Consider the following 13,617-nt stretch of genomic DNA (forward strand, 5'->3'; position numbering starts at 1 on the left):
TTTTCGTTCTTTTGCTGCTGAATTTTTTCATCTTAACTCTACACCTGATACCCTACCTCATATTCTTTGGGATTCCTTCAAGGCCACAGCCCGAGGTTTTATTATTGATTTTGTCTCTAAAAAGAAGAAAAAATTCCTTCAAAAACGTAAACTCACCCTTGCACATATTAAGTCTCTGGAACATCAATTCTATACTTCCTCTGATAAGATTATGTCTCCTGAATTGCTTAAGGCTAAGATTGCCTTTAACAAACTTACCACAGACTCTGCCTCCTCTTTTCTTCTCAGAACCAGCGCGCGATTTTATGGAGGTCGACATAAATCAGGTAAACTGTTAGCTAACTATTTAAAATCTCGTAAAGAACGTACTAATATTGATGCTATTTATTCCCCCTCTAATGTACTTCTTCATACCAATGCAGAAATTTTGGAACAATTCCACTCTTTTTATGAGACTTTATATACTCCGGAAAACCCTCCCACCCCAGAGCTTATTCAATCCTACTTTGACAACATACCTCAACCAGATACTTCCCACCTTAATATTTCGGCCGTTGATTCTGATCTTACGATTTCGGAACTGTCTTCTGCTCTATCCTCCCTCACTAAGGGGAAAACCCCAGGACCTGACGGCTTCCCAGTTGAATTTTACCTACATTTCTCAGACCTTCTTTTACCCCACCTTCTATCTCTATTTCAGTCTTTTTGTTCTACTGGATCAGCCCAAGGCTCTTTTCAGGACGCTACCATATGCATTATCCCTAAAGATGGTAGAGACCCTAAATTCTGTAAAAATTATCGACCTATATCTCTCGTTAATGTTGACTATAACATTTTTGCGAAACTATTAGCTCTTCGCCTTGACCCGCTCCTACCACATTTTATAGGGAAAGAACAATGCGGCTTTGTTAAGGGCCGCTTGACCTCGGATAATTCTAGACTCTTCCTTAATGTTTTAAGTAAAGCCCCTTCACTGTCGATTCCCCTTGCAGCCATCTCAGTGGATGCTGAGAAAGCTTTTGACCGGGTCGACTGGTCTTTCCTTCTGGCCTCCTTACGATGGCACGGCTTTAACCCCAAATTCATATCTTATATCTCTTTGATATATTCTATGCCCAAAGCATCTGTTCTCGTTAATGGTCAACTTACTTCCCCATTCACACTCCAACGTGGTGTTCGTCAGGGCTGTCCCCTATCACCTCTTTTATTTATTTTAGCGCTTGAACCTTTCCTTACCTCCATACGCAATAATCCGTCCATTTCTGGCTTCCCGTACGGTAAACGTCATCTTAAATTGTCTGCATATGCTGACGATATTCTTTTATTTATTTCTGACCCACCTACCTCAGTCCCCGCTTTATTAGACGAATTTCAGAAATTCTCCTTGGTCTCTGGTTACAAAATAAACTCGGACAAAACAGAGATTCTTCCTTTAACCAAATTTTGTCTCCCCCACTTTTTCACGGCCACTGGCTTCGCTTGGAATTCTACAAAAATTAAATATCTCGGTGTTCTTTTTTCTAGCTCTATATCCTCCTCCATTCAACTCAACATGAATGCAGTCATATCCAGGATAGACTCATTACTCACCTCTTGGAATCCACTATTTCTTTCCTGGTGGGGCCGTCTTGACTCCATCAGAATGATGATTGCCCCTATTTTAATTTACTTATTATCCATGCTCCCACTTCGTATTCCAAACTCCTATTTCCGTCGCATTGATTCTGCGTTGTCCAAATTTCTTTGGAAGCAGAAAAAAGCCCGCATATCACTCTTCAACTTACGTAAATCTAAACTTAATGGTGGTACCAACTTTCCTGACTTTCGCCTCTATCATAAGTCCTTTTCCCTTCGACAAGCTTCCCGCTGGTTATCTCAGGAACCCTCCCCTTTTTCTCCCCTCTGGCTTTCGGTTGAACAGGAACTACTGCTTCCGTACTCCTTCCAAGAAGTAATTCGTTTTACCTCTAAAGCCCCATGCCTTAATCCCCTTTTATTCAAGCATACTTCTTCTCTTCTGCGCCCTTTAGTCTCACCTTCCTCAGTAACGCAGGAATCCTTCCTACTATTGCCTATATGGTACAATTCACTTCTATTAATTAACAACCGACCTATTGCATGGCCCTCATGGAGAGCGAAAGGTATCATTTGGATACGTCATCTTTTTGATGGGTCCTCTCCTTGCTCATTTCCTGTTTTTCGTTCTCAATTCCACTGCCCTCCTTCTTTTGCAAAGAAATTCCCTATCCTTATGGAAACCATTCTAGATCGTTATTACTCTCTCCCCTCTGAAGATCTACCTACCTCATCTTCCTCTCTACTCACTGTCCTTTCTACAACTCCTAAAGCTTCCATCATTTACCGGTACTTTTCAGCCCCCAACCCAGATCGTCTCAAATCAAAATTAGAATTGTCCTGGGAGACAGACTTACATTCCTCATGGCCGACTTCTCTCTGGGACAAAATATGGACTCGATCCTTGAAGACTTCCCGTACTGCCTCTCTCACTCAATCTCTATTTTTCGTTTACCACAAACTATACCTTTCTCCTCTTTCTATTTCTCGCTTTCAACCTGATGCTGTATCTAATTGTTGGACCTGCAATGCCCCTTCTGCGGATCTTTTCCACCTCTTCTTCTTCTGTCCTTCAACTCGTATTTTCTGGTCTCAGCTATTCTCTCGCCTTTCTCGCATTTTCAACCTCTCTATTCAATTTTCTCCTTCTTTAGTATTTCTTGGTAGCCTTTCAGAGGATTTAGACCTCCCTCCACATTCTCGCGGTCTTTTTGACCTTATGTTGGTTCTGGCATTACAGCATATTGTCTCTAATTGGAAATCTTTGACCAAATTGTCTCTCAATTGTTGGTGGAATCTTGTATGTCACTCACACAGACTTGATGTAGCCTTTGCTTCTTCCTGTAAACCCTCCCGAAATGTTGAATTTTACTGGCTACCTCTTACTCTATACCTTGATCAATCCGCCAAAAAGAGTTACTCTCCACTATCTTCGGGTAATTTCAATCCCCCTGAACACATGTACTCTTGCCTGCAGTTTTTTCATGATATTTCTCAGTCTCAATATTGTAATTACTTAGCTTTATATTGACCTTCTTCATACTTCTTTTTCATACATGCAATTACTCATATGATGGTTTTTTACTGTACTTTTTTGATTACCATTTACTGTATTTCCTATTATTGCTTATCCATCTTCTACGATAAATACCATGTTTTTGTTTTCTTCTCTCCTCCCTTCCCCCCCCTCCTTCCCTCCCCATAATTTAAAATGCTTTGTTTTTCATTGTGATATTGGCTGCTTCTATTTTCTTTTTCCCAACGTATACCTTTTTTCTCATATTTGCTGATGTCACCTTATTGTAATACTAATTTTTCTTTAATAAAGCTTTCAAACACAAAAAAAAAAAAAAGGAGAGTGGTCCAAAGTGGAGCCCACTCAACACAGATAAAACAATAAAATGTTTTTTTTAACATTCAATTTTGGCCAACAAGATTGAATCACAAGGACAGAAAAAACTGTAAGACATGGAACTTGTGCAATACTGATTGTATATTCGGACTCTATTGTTAACACCTAAGCTATGTGCACTATAATACAGTATATCAGCAAAGATGTCGAGATCCTGAATTATACTGGGTGAAGCGTCAACACGTTTCGGTGGTTTTCCAAATTTTTGTCCACCTTTATCAAGACACCTTTTAATTTCTGTCGAGGTATTGGGGTCAGTATAGTTACCCTTGGAGTCCGTATGCGAGGGTTGAATTGAATTTTTATGTTAATCCATTGTTGGACACAAATTATAAAACTGTGTGTCTGGGTCGTGCTACCGATATGGTGCTCCTGTTACTATAGGTACGTGGGCATACAGTCAGTTCAGAATTGCTGTGCCCAATGTGTATTGCTGCTCTTCTCTACAGTGTTAAAATCCAGAGGCGCCTAAGTCTTGTCCTTGCAGAGATAGATTCCGTTTCTCTAATAATCAGCAAAGGACTGCTCACTTCTCTGGTAACCGTTAATCTTTAAATTGTAGAACCAGAGGCATGCCCGTCATGTCCTTGTGTTATAAGGATCTTTTCCTGTTGTTTCACGACGGACTGCCTGCTTCTCTGGTTCCTTTTTTGCCGAGGAACCAGAGAAGCAGGCAGTCCGTCGTGAAACAACAGGAAAAGATTCTTATAACACGAGGACATGACGGTAATGCCTCTGGTTCAACAATTTAAAAATGTACGGTTACCAGAGAAGTGAGCAGTCCTTTGCGGATTATTAGAGAAACGGAATCTATCTCTGCAAGGACAAGACTTAGGCGCCTCTGGATTTTAACACTGTAGATAAGAGCAGCAATACACATTGGGCACAACAATTCTGAACTGACTGTATGCCCACGTACCTATACTAACAGGAGCACCATATCGGTAGCACGACCCAGACACACAGTTTTATAATTTGTGTCCAACAATGGATTAACATAAAAATTAAATTCAACCCTCGCATATGGACTCCAAGGGTAACTATATTGACCCCAATACCTCAACAGAAATTAAAAGGTGTCTTGATAAAGGTGGACAAAAATTTGGAAAACCACCGAAACGCGTCGACGCTTCACCCAGTATAATTCAGGATCTCGACATCTTTGCTGATATACTGTATTATAGTGCACATAGCTTAGGTGTTAACAATAGAGTCCGAATATACAATCAGTATTGCACAAGTTCCATGTCTTACAGTTTTTTCTGTCCTTGTGATTCAATCTTGCGGGCCAAAATTGAATGTTAAAAAAAACTTTTTATTGTTTTATCTGTGTTGAGTGGGCTCCACTTTGGACCACTCTCCTTTTAACATTTGTATTTTCAAATAAATTGTAAGAATTCTTTATATATACTTGTATTTTGTAATTATTTTTCTCCTTGACCCTCTGGCTTCTCCCATTTATTTACGTTCAAGGGAACACTTTATTTCATCGGTTAGTTAACCCTATTTCCCTTGACTCTAGTTAAGGGATACCTCTAATATTTACCCTCAACTGGAGCTTAGAAAAAAGATCCTCTTTCATTGCAACCATTAGAGTGTTTCCATAGTCCAGGCACCTCACAATGACTGCCTGGGTATGGGATTTACTGGTCTGCAAGGGTAGCCCCTGACAGGCTTTTCTGAGCATACGCATCCAGCAGAAGCATATTCCAGAGATTGAATTCACATTTTCTTTCATAGACAGATTTTCATCAATTAAAATGCTCAGGTTTTTTGATGTTTTTTTGGGGATGGGAGTAGGCAGCAGTTCCCCAGGCCACCAGTCGCTAGACCAAAAGAAATGAGACAAAAAGGAATAATGTCAACCAAAGAGCACAAACAGAAGAAAACATGCCTGCACTTGTAATCTCGATTTGAGATTTATATCTTCAACTGACAAAGACACGCAGAAAGTAACAATATTATGTTATTGTTCTGAGCTGGTGTTTAGAACCACTGAGATGTAGAGGTGAGCATTTCTTGAAGAAAATACACTCCGCTTATGCGCACAATGAATGGCTCTTAATCAGTGATTAAACTTTGCAGAAAGTAGGGAGTCGTGCTGCTGATTTAGAACAAGGTATGCACTATTCTAAAAAGAATTCTATTTTTCTACCGTTTATGAAGGTTGATTCAATCAGAATTAACCGGAGTTGGGGAGCCATTTTTTTCGGTCTCGCCTACGCAGCGCATGCGTTGCATAGGAAAAAGACCTTTAGTAATGGCTTCAGCTTTGCAGGCAAAAACGTGCATGCGATGCATTGCTTTGAATGGCAACGCGTGCACGTTTGGCCATTCTCTTGTGGGAGCGAGCTTAAACACCATATGTTTGTACTTAACTTGCAAACATATGGTGCCCCTGCTCATTCCCGCAAGGGAAACAGGTGCAGGCCCCCTCCTCTCTCCCCTCCCCCTGCTGCCTCCTGTCAGCAGCCAGCGTTCACACTCCGGGAAGAGCGAACCATTGGGTTGTGTGTATCAACTTCTATTTGTATAACGCCGGGCGTGGAGTTCTGAATACACGCGTTAACTTGAAGTATTGTATTGCCTGTCACGCTGTAATAAAGACTCGTCATTATACTGACTAAATGATGTGCCATTTTCATGTGTAAGTGTGATGATGCACGAAAGAGAAGTCTCACTGACACATGTCATAAATCAGTGCACAGTGTGAAGTTGTGTGTGGCATTGTGTTAAGGCAGAATGCGGACTCCCTTCTTCTGCGCAATAATGCCTCCGGGTGCTGTCTTCGAAGAGCTGCAGCCCTTAGATTCGAAGAACGGGGAGAGGATTGTTAAACCTATCACTTCGCTGCCCCGTCTCGAACCCTGAAGGGTCGGACTAACCTTTAACTCCATCTGGCTAATGCAGGTCAGGACCAGCCACCTTCTGGTTTAAATATGCCCCTGCTGCTTCAGGGCCGCTTCGCTGCAGCATTCCCTTAGCTTCTGTTTAGCATTTCTATCAATACACATGTGTGAAGCTGCGTGGCGCGTGGCACTGTCTGTGCTGCATGTCCGTCTCGGCCTTGTCTTCTAAGCAGTTGCTATCCATTCACATGCACTTAAGCAAACCTCATCTTCACCATGTGCAGGGCTGCGGAATGGGCGTCCTGCCCAGGCTGATCCTACCTCCTCTGGTCGCCTGGTGCCACCTCAGCACCACGGGAATTCTCGGGTTCCGAAGGCAGGATGAGGGAAGACCAAGGTCACGTGTGTGCCAACAGCGAGTCGCGTAATAGCCCACGAGTTGACTGAGGATGGAAATATTTCCAAACGACTGTGGCACCAAACTGTGACCAGACGCTTTCGCCTCGAGCAAAGCATTCATCCCATGGGCTGCTGTCTTGAGAAGTGTATAGATACCACTGTAGATACCACTCCTGGCTCTGCCCAGCCGGAAGCTGCTAACGGATGTGCTCTGCCTGGCACAGGAGCCGTGTTTAATGACTGTGCCACTGAGTGCGGTTCACACTCACTTGCAAAGAGCCACTGGTTTGGTGCCAGTCGCATTTGTATGCTCCACATCGGTTCACGTGAGGGAGTTTTGTCTCGCTGATCATGTCACACTTCTTGCTGCTCGGATATAGTTTAAGCGCTTCACACAATTTAGCATGTACGGGACCTGGCCCTGAGAGACCAAGTTGTCCAAGACCACACAAGATATCCAAACGAGGAGCCCAGGATTAGAACAATGGTGGGTTGGACATAAAGTAAGCAATTTGGACAGTAGACCACTTGGAGCGACCTTGCCCATCGGGCTATGGGATGTGTGCTCCACCACATCTTGAGGCGTTGTCTCTGCACCCTAGGGGAATGTTTTCAAAGCTGATATATTTTATGTGAAGTGGACGGCTGACGAGAGGGACAGAGCTGTTACAGATCTCATGGATGCTTCGAATACAACCAGCTGTGATGTCAACGTGCCGCCAGCCTCATTGACACTTATTTAGCCTGTGTGTGCCTCAGAATTTGGCGGACCTGTAGATCTGGTGGACGCTGTGTGAGGGGCCTCGGATGCTGCCAGACATCGGTTTGTTCAAGCATCTCTTCCGTGGTCAGTGGTGTGTTGCCGTTTGGTATCCATGGTGCTGGTGATGTCGCTTGTCGAAGAACGGACCGGCGGCCGAACCAATGCTCGTTGATGATGGTCAGTGTTTAACCCACGGACCAAAGATTTTTACACTCTTTGGTACGCCCAACTCACAGCAGAAACACTCACTTTTCTACTGCTGGGGTGTGTGGGGGAGGAGAGAGGTGAAGGGGGCTCAACTGAAAGCACACGACCCTGTGCTGTGACGCCATCAAAGACTTAAAAAACAAGCATTGGTATAGCCAATAGGTCTCACCTTTGGGACCTTACAAGTGTTTAGTTATCCAGCACAATATCCTTGGTGCAACAACATCAAGTGTTGCATGGCTAAACACTTAAAAGGTCCCACAGGCAAGAGCTATTGGCAATGCCAATGCTTGTTCTTGCTTACTTAGGGCTCGTGATTCCTTTGCTGGGCCACTGTAGTCAAGCTGCCCGGGCAGGTGTCATACTATACTTTTGAAAATGTAATTGATTTCCATGTTTCGTTTGTCAGATTCATTTTTAAAACTGATGGATCGGAATCTGTATTCCCCTAAGTAGTTTTAAAGCATAAGGCTAAAGCATTAGGCTGAGCCTATACATTCCTAAATATGCATGTAGCCTGAGAAATGTCAGGTAGACGCATAAGCGTTTTTTCACTCAAATTGCACATCAATGTAGACATTGGGAAGGACCGTGCTTCTAGGCACATTATGGGATGAAATAAGCAGTACTTACCGTCTTTACAATCTTTTCCTGAATAGCCAAAATCACACCTAAGGAACAAAATGAGACAAAGAATGTAAGTTCCAACTGCTCTTCATTTGCACATACAATAACAAATGATCAAATGACTGCTCACATGGCATTCCTTCTTCAATCTTATTCAGCTGCTCTTTGCTGTTTGGTCTGGCTGCAGACCTGCACTGTAATGGTCATTTCTTTTACGTTCAGAAACAGCATACATTCCCATAGTTCTGTTCATCCTGAGTAAGATGCTGCATACCACTTGTGACTTTTAATGATCGTAGATCTTCTCTGTGATTGATGAAGTCCTTGTTCAATGTTGCATTCCTGAAGAAGCTTGGAGTATATAAGTAACTGTGTCTGATTGTGATCGAACTCCATCACTCTATTGCAGTTTCCTCTGCTTTAACTGAGTAAAAGTAAAAAACAGTTGTGTATCTTCTATGCCTGAAGCGTCAAATATGGGTGCCTGGTATAATCAAGATTTTCAAGACATCTAAGCAAGATAAATGTACATACAATTCATCTAAATGTGAATAATTTACTTAGTCAGTTGTTGTGCTGAAACTCTGACCTGGATCTGGCTTGAAACTAACATTACCCCCAGGTCCCTCCTGTCCTCGTCCCATTCATTACAAAGTGGAGATAACCATCTCCGGACAGAAGAAAAGACCAGAGGAATGCTGGGGACCCTAACCCCCCCTCCCACTGGGAGAATATAGGCAGTACTTACCCAGCATTCCGCCTGTACTTTTTTCTGTCTGTCGATAGAATTGGGACGAGGTGCTGGTGCTGCTCCTGCTGGGCTGTAGTGGCGTTTTCTTCTTCCACTCCCCGTCCGGCTGCTGTGCAGGCGGGGAGTCTGATCGTTCGCCTCTTGGCCTGCCAGGCTTGCTGGGATGCTGGGATGTTCCTGGCCATCTCTTGCATGCCGGCCGACCCTTTCCGGCTGGTGCGCTGCCTCCCGGTTCCTTCCCGGTTGCTGGACATGTCTTCCAGTGGCCTGGCCAGTGGTAAGATGCACCGTGATTGCTGGTTCTCCTGCCTTCCTGCTTCTCCTGCCCTGATGTCGATGCTGGTCGGGTGCCTTGGGCTGCCTTGCGGAGGTGGAGGGGCTTGGTCCTGTGTTCCGGCCCCCACCCCCGGTGAGTTTCTTTCACTTTTTGGAGCTCCTTGCTGCCGTTGTGCTGCACGCCTGTGGCTGCTTCCCTCCTGCCCTGGTGTGGTTCCTAGGGGTGACCCTGGGCACACAGGGGCCTTGTTCCTGTCACCCAGCCCCCCTCCCGGTGTGTACCACGTTGCAGTCTCTTCTAGTCAATGGGGAGGTGCAGTGTCTTCGGTGTGCAGCAGCAATTCTCTTTGGTGGCCTGCAGGTCGTGAGTTTAACTCTAGGCAATGTGTATTCAGTCAATGTTTTTTATTTGTTGGGTGCTGAGGATGTACTCTGTTGTTTCCTGTACTCACTATTCCTCTCTTTATTGCTCCATGCTGTGTTTTTCCCTCCCGCAGGTGGAGCTGCTTCCTCCTGCCCTGGCGTGACTCTCAATGGTGTGCCTTGGGTTGGCTGGGGGGGGCCTTATTCCTGTCTCCCGGTCCCCCCGGGTGTGTGCAGCGTCGCATGGTGGTGCCTGCTTTCTCCCGTTAGCTGTCCATTGGCTGCAGCTCTGTGCTGTTGCTCCTCCCCCACATTCTGGTCCCTAGTGTGGGTGGTGGTGCATCAATGGGCTTCATTTTGCCATGCTTTGTTTCTGTTTGTTGCTTGTTGGCCCCCCTCTTCCACTGGGTGTCTCTTCGCGGATGCCTGGGTGCTTTGGGCCGATATATTGTCTTCCCTTCCCGCCATGGGACCTGGTGGTGCATCTTGGCGTGGCGGGCAGTTGGGGGCTTGTTCCTTTTTTCCTGGCCCCCCTCATTGCCAGCCCGGTGTGGCGGTGGCTGTTTCCTCCTTTGGCTGGTTGGCTCCTTGTGCTAGTGCTGGCTGCAACACTGCCCTGTTACGCCTCTCCTGTTGCCTTGTGCTCCTTCTGCGTACTGTGGCCTCTTTGTGGGTCTTGGGGGCCTTGTTCTGTGTCTGCAGGCACACCTCCTCCAGGTTCGTGCCACGTGGCAGTTTGAGGTTGTCTTTTTCTTGCTGAGTGGCGTTGTCCTCTTGTGCTCATTGCTGGGAGTACTTTTCTGGCGTCCTGGTTTGGAATCCTCCTGTGTCGGACGGGTGCTGGGGCTGTTGGCATCTTCTGTCTTTCCTTTGGAGCTGTCGATTCAGGTTCTTAGCTCATCCTCCTGTGTGTCCAGGATCCTCGCCTGGTCACTTCCCTTGCTGCTCCTGTGCCTCTTTCCTCTTGTTGGCACCCTTGGCCCTGGTTTCGGTCTTTCCTCCTTGGGGGAACCCTCCGCTAGTTCTGGCCCAGAGGCTCCCTGGGTGGGTGTCTGCCTGGGTTTCTGGGGGTTGTGCCTCTGTGACCTGCTGGTGTACTGCTCTTGGGCGTTGTGCTGGGTTTGGTCTGGTCCTTCCCTGTTTCCGTGTCTGCCTGGGATTGCCACAGGCTGTGGTGTTTGTCCCTCCTGCGGTGGCGCCTTTTGGTGTGGTTTTTATTTCTCTTTGCTTGTTCCCTCCCTGCCTCCGGCTGGGTTCCCTGCTGGGCCCTGGTCAGCTCTGGTCTCAGCCTTTATTTTTGGTGAGTCAGGGCTGGTTGGTGGCCTGCTTATGCCAGCCTGGGTGGTCCAGGGGCTCTGGGTTTCTGCTGCAGCTGTTTTCCTCTGCCCTCTGGCATTTGGCGGGGTCGGCATGGTTGTTTCCTGGTTGAGGGTCTCCCAGACCTGCGGCAGTGCCGCTCTCTTTGCTGTTTTGATGCTTTTGGTGCCGATGTGGTCTCTGGCTGGTGTGGTCTCTGACTGGGGGTGGCTGCTCCCTCTGCAGTAGTGACCTGGGTCTTGTGGATGTGGGGTGGTTCTGCCCCTGGTGGCCTCGCCCCCCCCTTTCTGGCTGCGTGCCTCCCTCTTTTTGGGCCACTCTTGTTGGCGGTGTCTGTTGTTCTGCACCCCCCCTTTTCTCTGTCGGGTGTACCGTCACTGGGTGTTTGTCTTGCCCCTTTGGGTGCCTGCTTGCCTGGCTGCTGGTTTCCCAGCACTGCTGCTGTGGTTTGGGGAGAGGGTGGCGGGGTCAGGGGCTTATGCCTCTAGCTACTCTTGCGCTCCCTGGCTTTCGCTTTTGCCTGTGGCCTGCTTGGGCCTTCCCCTTTTTGGGCCTCCCCCATGTGTGGGTTGGGCCGCTGGGTCCTTCTGTTCGGGCGGGTGCTTGGCTTCCACTGTAGCTTCCTGTATCCTTGGTGCTCTGTTTGCCTTGGTTCTGCCCTGAGGGTTTTCCCCCTGCTCCTGACCTCCCTTGGTGCATGCTGGGCTGTGGAGTTTGTGGGCCTGGGCGGTTTGCTTGGCTTCTCCCTTGGCTTCTATTGCGTCTCTGGCTGGCCTGGTTTTGAGGGTTCTTTCCCCCTCAGGGTTTGGGTTTCCAGGCTGTGGGCCCTGTCCTGCCCCTTCCAAGCCTATGTCAGTGCTGTGTTGTTGGGCCCCGGTCTTGCTGGCCTGTCTGTTGTTGGCCAGTGGTCTGCCTGCTTTTTTGGGGGGTGCCTCTGACTGGCCTGTTCTTTCGTCCATTTCTGGTCTTGGCTCGTCTGCTGCCGCTGTTGGGGCTCTCTTGCTCTGGTCGTGGGTTCTCTGGGCCACTTGTCGGCTGGCTGTCCCGTTGGGGTCCTGTTGCCCCTCTTCTCGGTTGGTCGGTGTATGCCTTCTTTGGGATTGTGGCTTCCTGCTCCGGTCTCCCAGTGTTTGCAGTTGGGGTGTTCTGGGCTGTGTTGTTTGGGGCTGGGTCTCCCTCTTCTTCCCCTTTTTTCCTTGGTTTCCCCTGGTCTTGTCGTCATTGGGGGTTGGCCTCGTTGGCTCTTGCTGCTCGGGTCTTTCCTTGCGGGCCCTTGTTCTGTTTTTGGGCCATTCTATGTAGGCCATGTTTGGGCCTGCTAGGGTTGTGGTCTCTGCTGGGCCTGCTCCCTTCTGGCTCTTGGGGCCTTGTGGGTTGGCATTCTGGGGTTGTGTTCGTGTTTCCACTGTTTAGTTAGTGGGTGTCTTGACTTTCCGTCTTGGCCTGTCCCTGGGCTCTGTCTCATCTCCCGGGATGGGTGCTTGGGAGTTGTCGTCTGGCGGCTCTGAGGTCTTCCTTCCTGGGCCTGGTGTTCCTCTGTGGGGTTCCGGGGGCTTTGTCCTCTGGGCTCTCTGGGTCCAGGTTGTTCTGTTGGGGGAAGGGGGGGCTTGTGCCTGGTCACTACTTCCCCCTTTTCTGGTTTGGTCTGGGTGGTCTTGACCGTGTCTAGTTTTTTTTGGGTTTGTGCCTTTGCCCTGTTGGCTGGCCATGTCCTCTTTCCTTTTTGAATTGATCCTGAGTGCCTGCCTGGTGGTGCTCAGCTTCTCAACCTTTTGTCCGGTGGTCGCCCCTGGCCGTGTCCTGTTGGGGCTTCCTTTTCTCTGGCCAGCTGCGGTACGGAGTGTTGGTTGCTTTGGCGCCTTTCCCTTCTGGGATTTTGCCCTTGGGGTCTCTTTGGGGGTTCTTCCTTTCGGTTTCCTTTTTTTGTTTGGTCTCCTTTTTAGGCTTGCTCCCTTTCACCTGGCAGTGTGGGTTTTTCCCTTTCGTTGGCCTGCGTTCTCTATTTCTCATTTTATGTTTAGATGACTCCTTGCTGGCACTGTCGCCTTTTGGTTTTTTTGGGCTCTGGTTCCTGTCCTGGGTTGTGTCCATGCTGGCTGGTTCTGGCTTGTTTGCCCCTTGGGCCGCTGGGGTCTTCTTCTGTGGGTGGCCTTCTCACTGCCCATTGTTGTTGCCAGCCTCGATTGCCTTTTTTGGTATTGTGCTTGTTCTTCCCCTTCCTTGTCCGCTGGGGGTGCTCCTGATGTTTACTGGTTGTCCTCTGTGGGTTGTCTGCCTCTTCGTCTTGCCCGTTGTTTTGATGTGTGCATCCCTGCTTTGGTGGGGCGCCCTCCTGTCTGAGTGCTCTGCCTGGTGTTTCCGGCGGTTCTATCGTTTGCTTCCCTTGTGTTGCTGCCTTTGGTGTGGTTTCCTGAGTGTGCTTGCGGGATTTGGAAGGCCGGGTTTCTGCTTTGATATTCTCCACTTTGTAATGAATGGGATGAGGAAAGAAGGAACCTGGCGGTAATGCTCTATTACTTACTGGTAATCTTCAGTACTCCGGGTCCTGTTGTCCTCGTCCCATTCATACTCCCCGCCC

The 13,617-nt window shown here is 47.7% G+C and overlaps 1 protein-coding gene across 4 annotated transcripts in view; it reads right to left on the reverse strand.

Annotated features, from left to right (window-relative positions):
- MUC13 (mucin 13, cell surface associated) overlaps window positions 1–13,617 on the reverse strand; it is an 818,501-nt gene that overhangs the window by 28,686 nt on the left and 776,198 nt on the right. For all 4 annotated transcript variants that reach the window (XR_015308476.1, XR_015308475.1, XM_086957098.1 and 1 more), the window contains exon 13: window positions 8,339–8,376. Coding sequence is in view for 2 of the 4 variants with exons in the window: in XM_086957098.1 (XP_086813224.1) it covers window positions 8,339–8,376 (38 nt within the window). In the remaining 2 variants the exon portion in view is untranslated. The remainder of the gene's footprint in view (window positions 1–8,338; window positions 8,377–13,617) is intronic.

The sequence above is a fragment of the Lissotriton vulgaris genome, chromosome 2_1, assembly GCF_964263255.1.
Source record: "Lissotriton vulgaris chromosome 2_1, aLisVul1.2, whole genome shotgun sequence".
NCBI classification, from domain to species: domain Eukaryota; kingdom Metazoa; phylum Chordata; class Amphibia; order Caudata; family Salamandridae; genus Lissotriton; species Lissotriton vulgaris.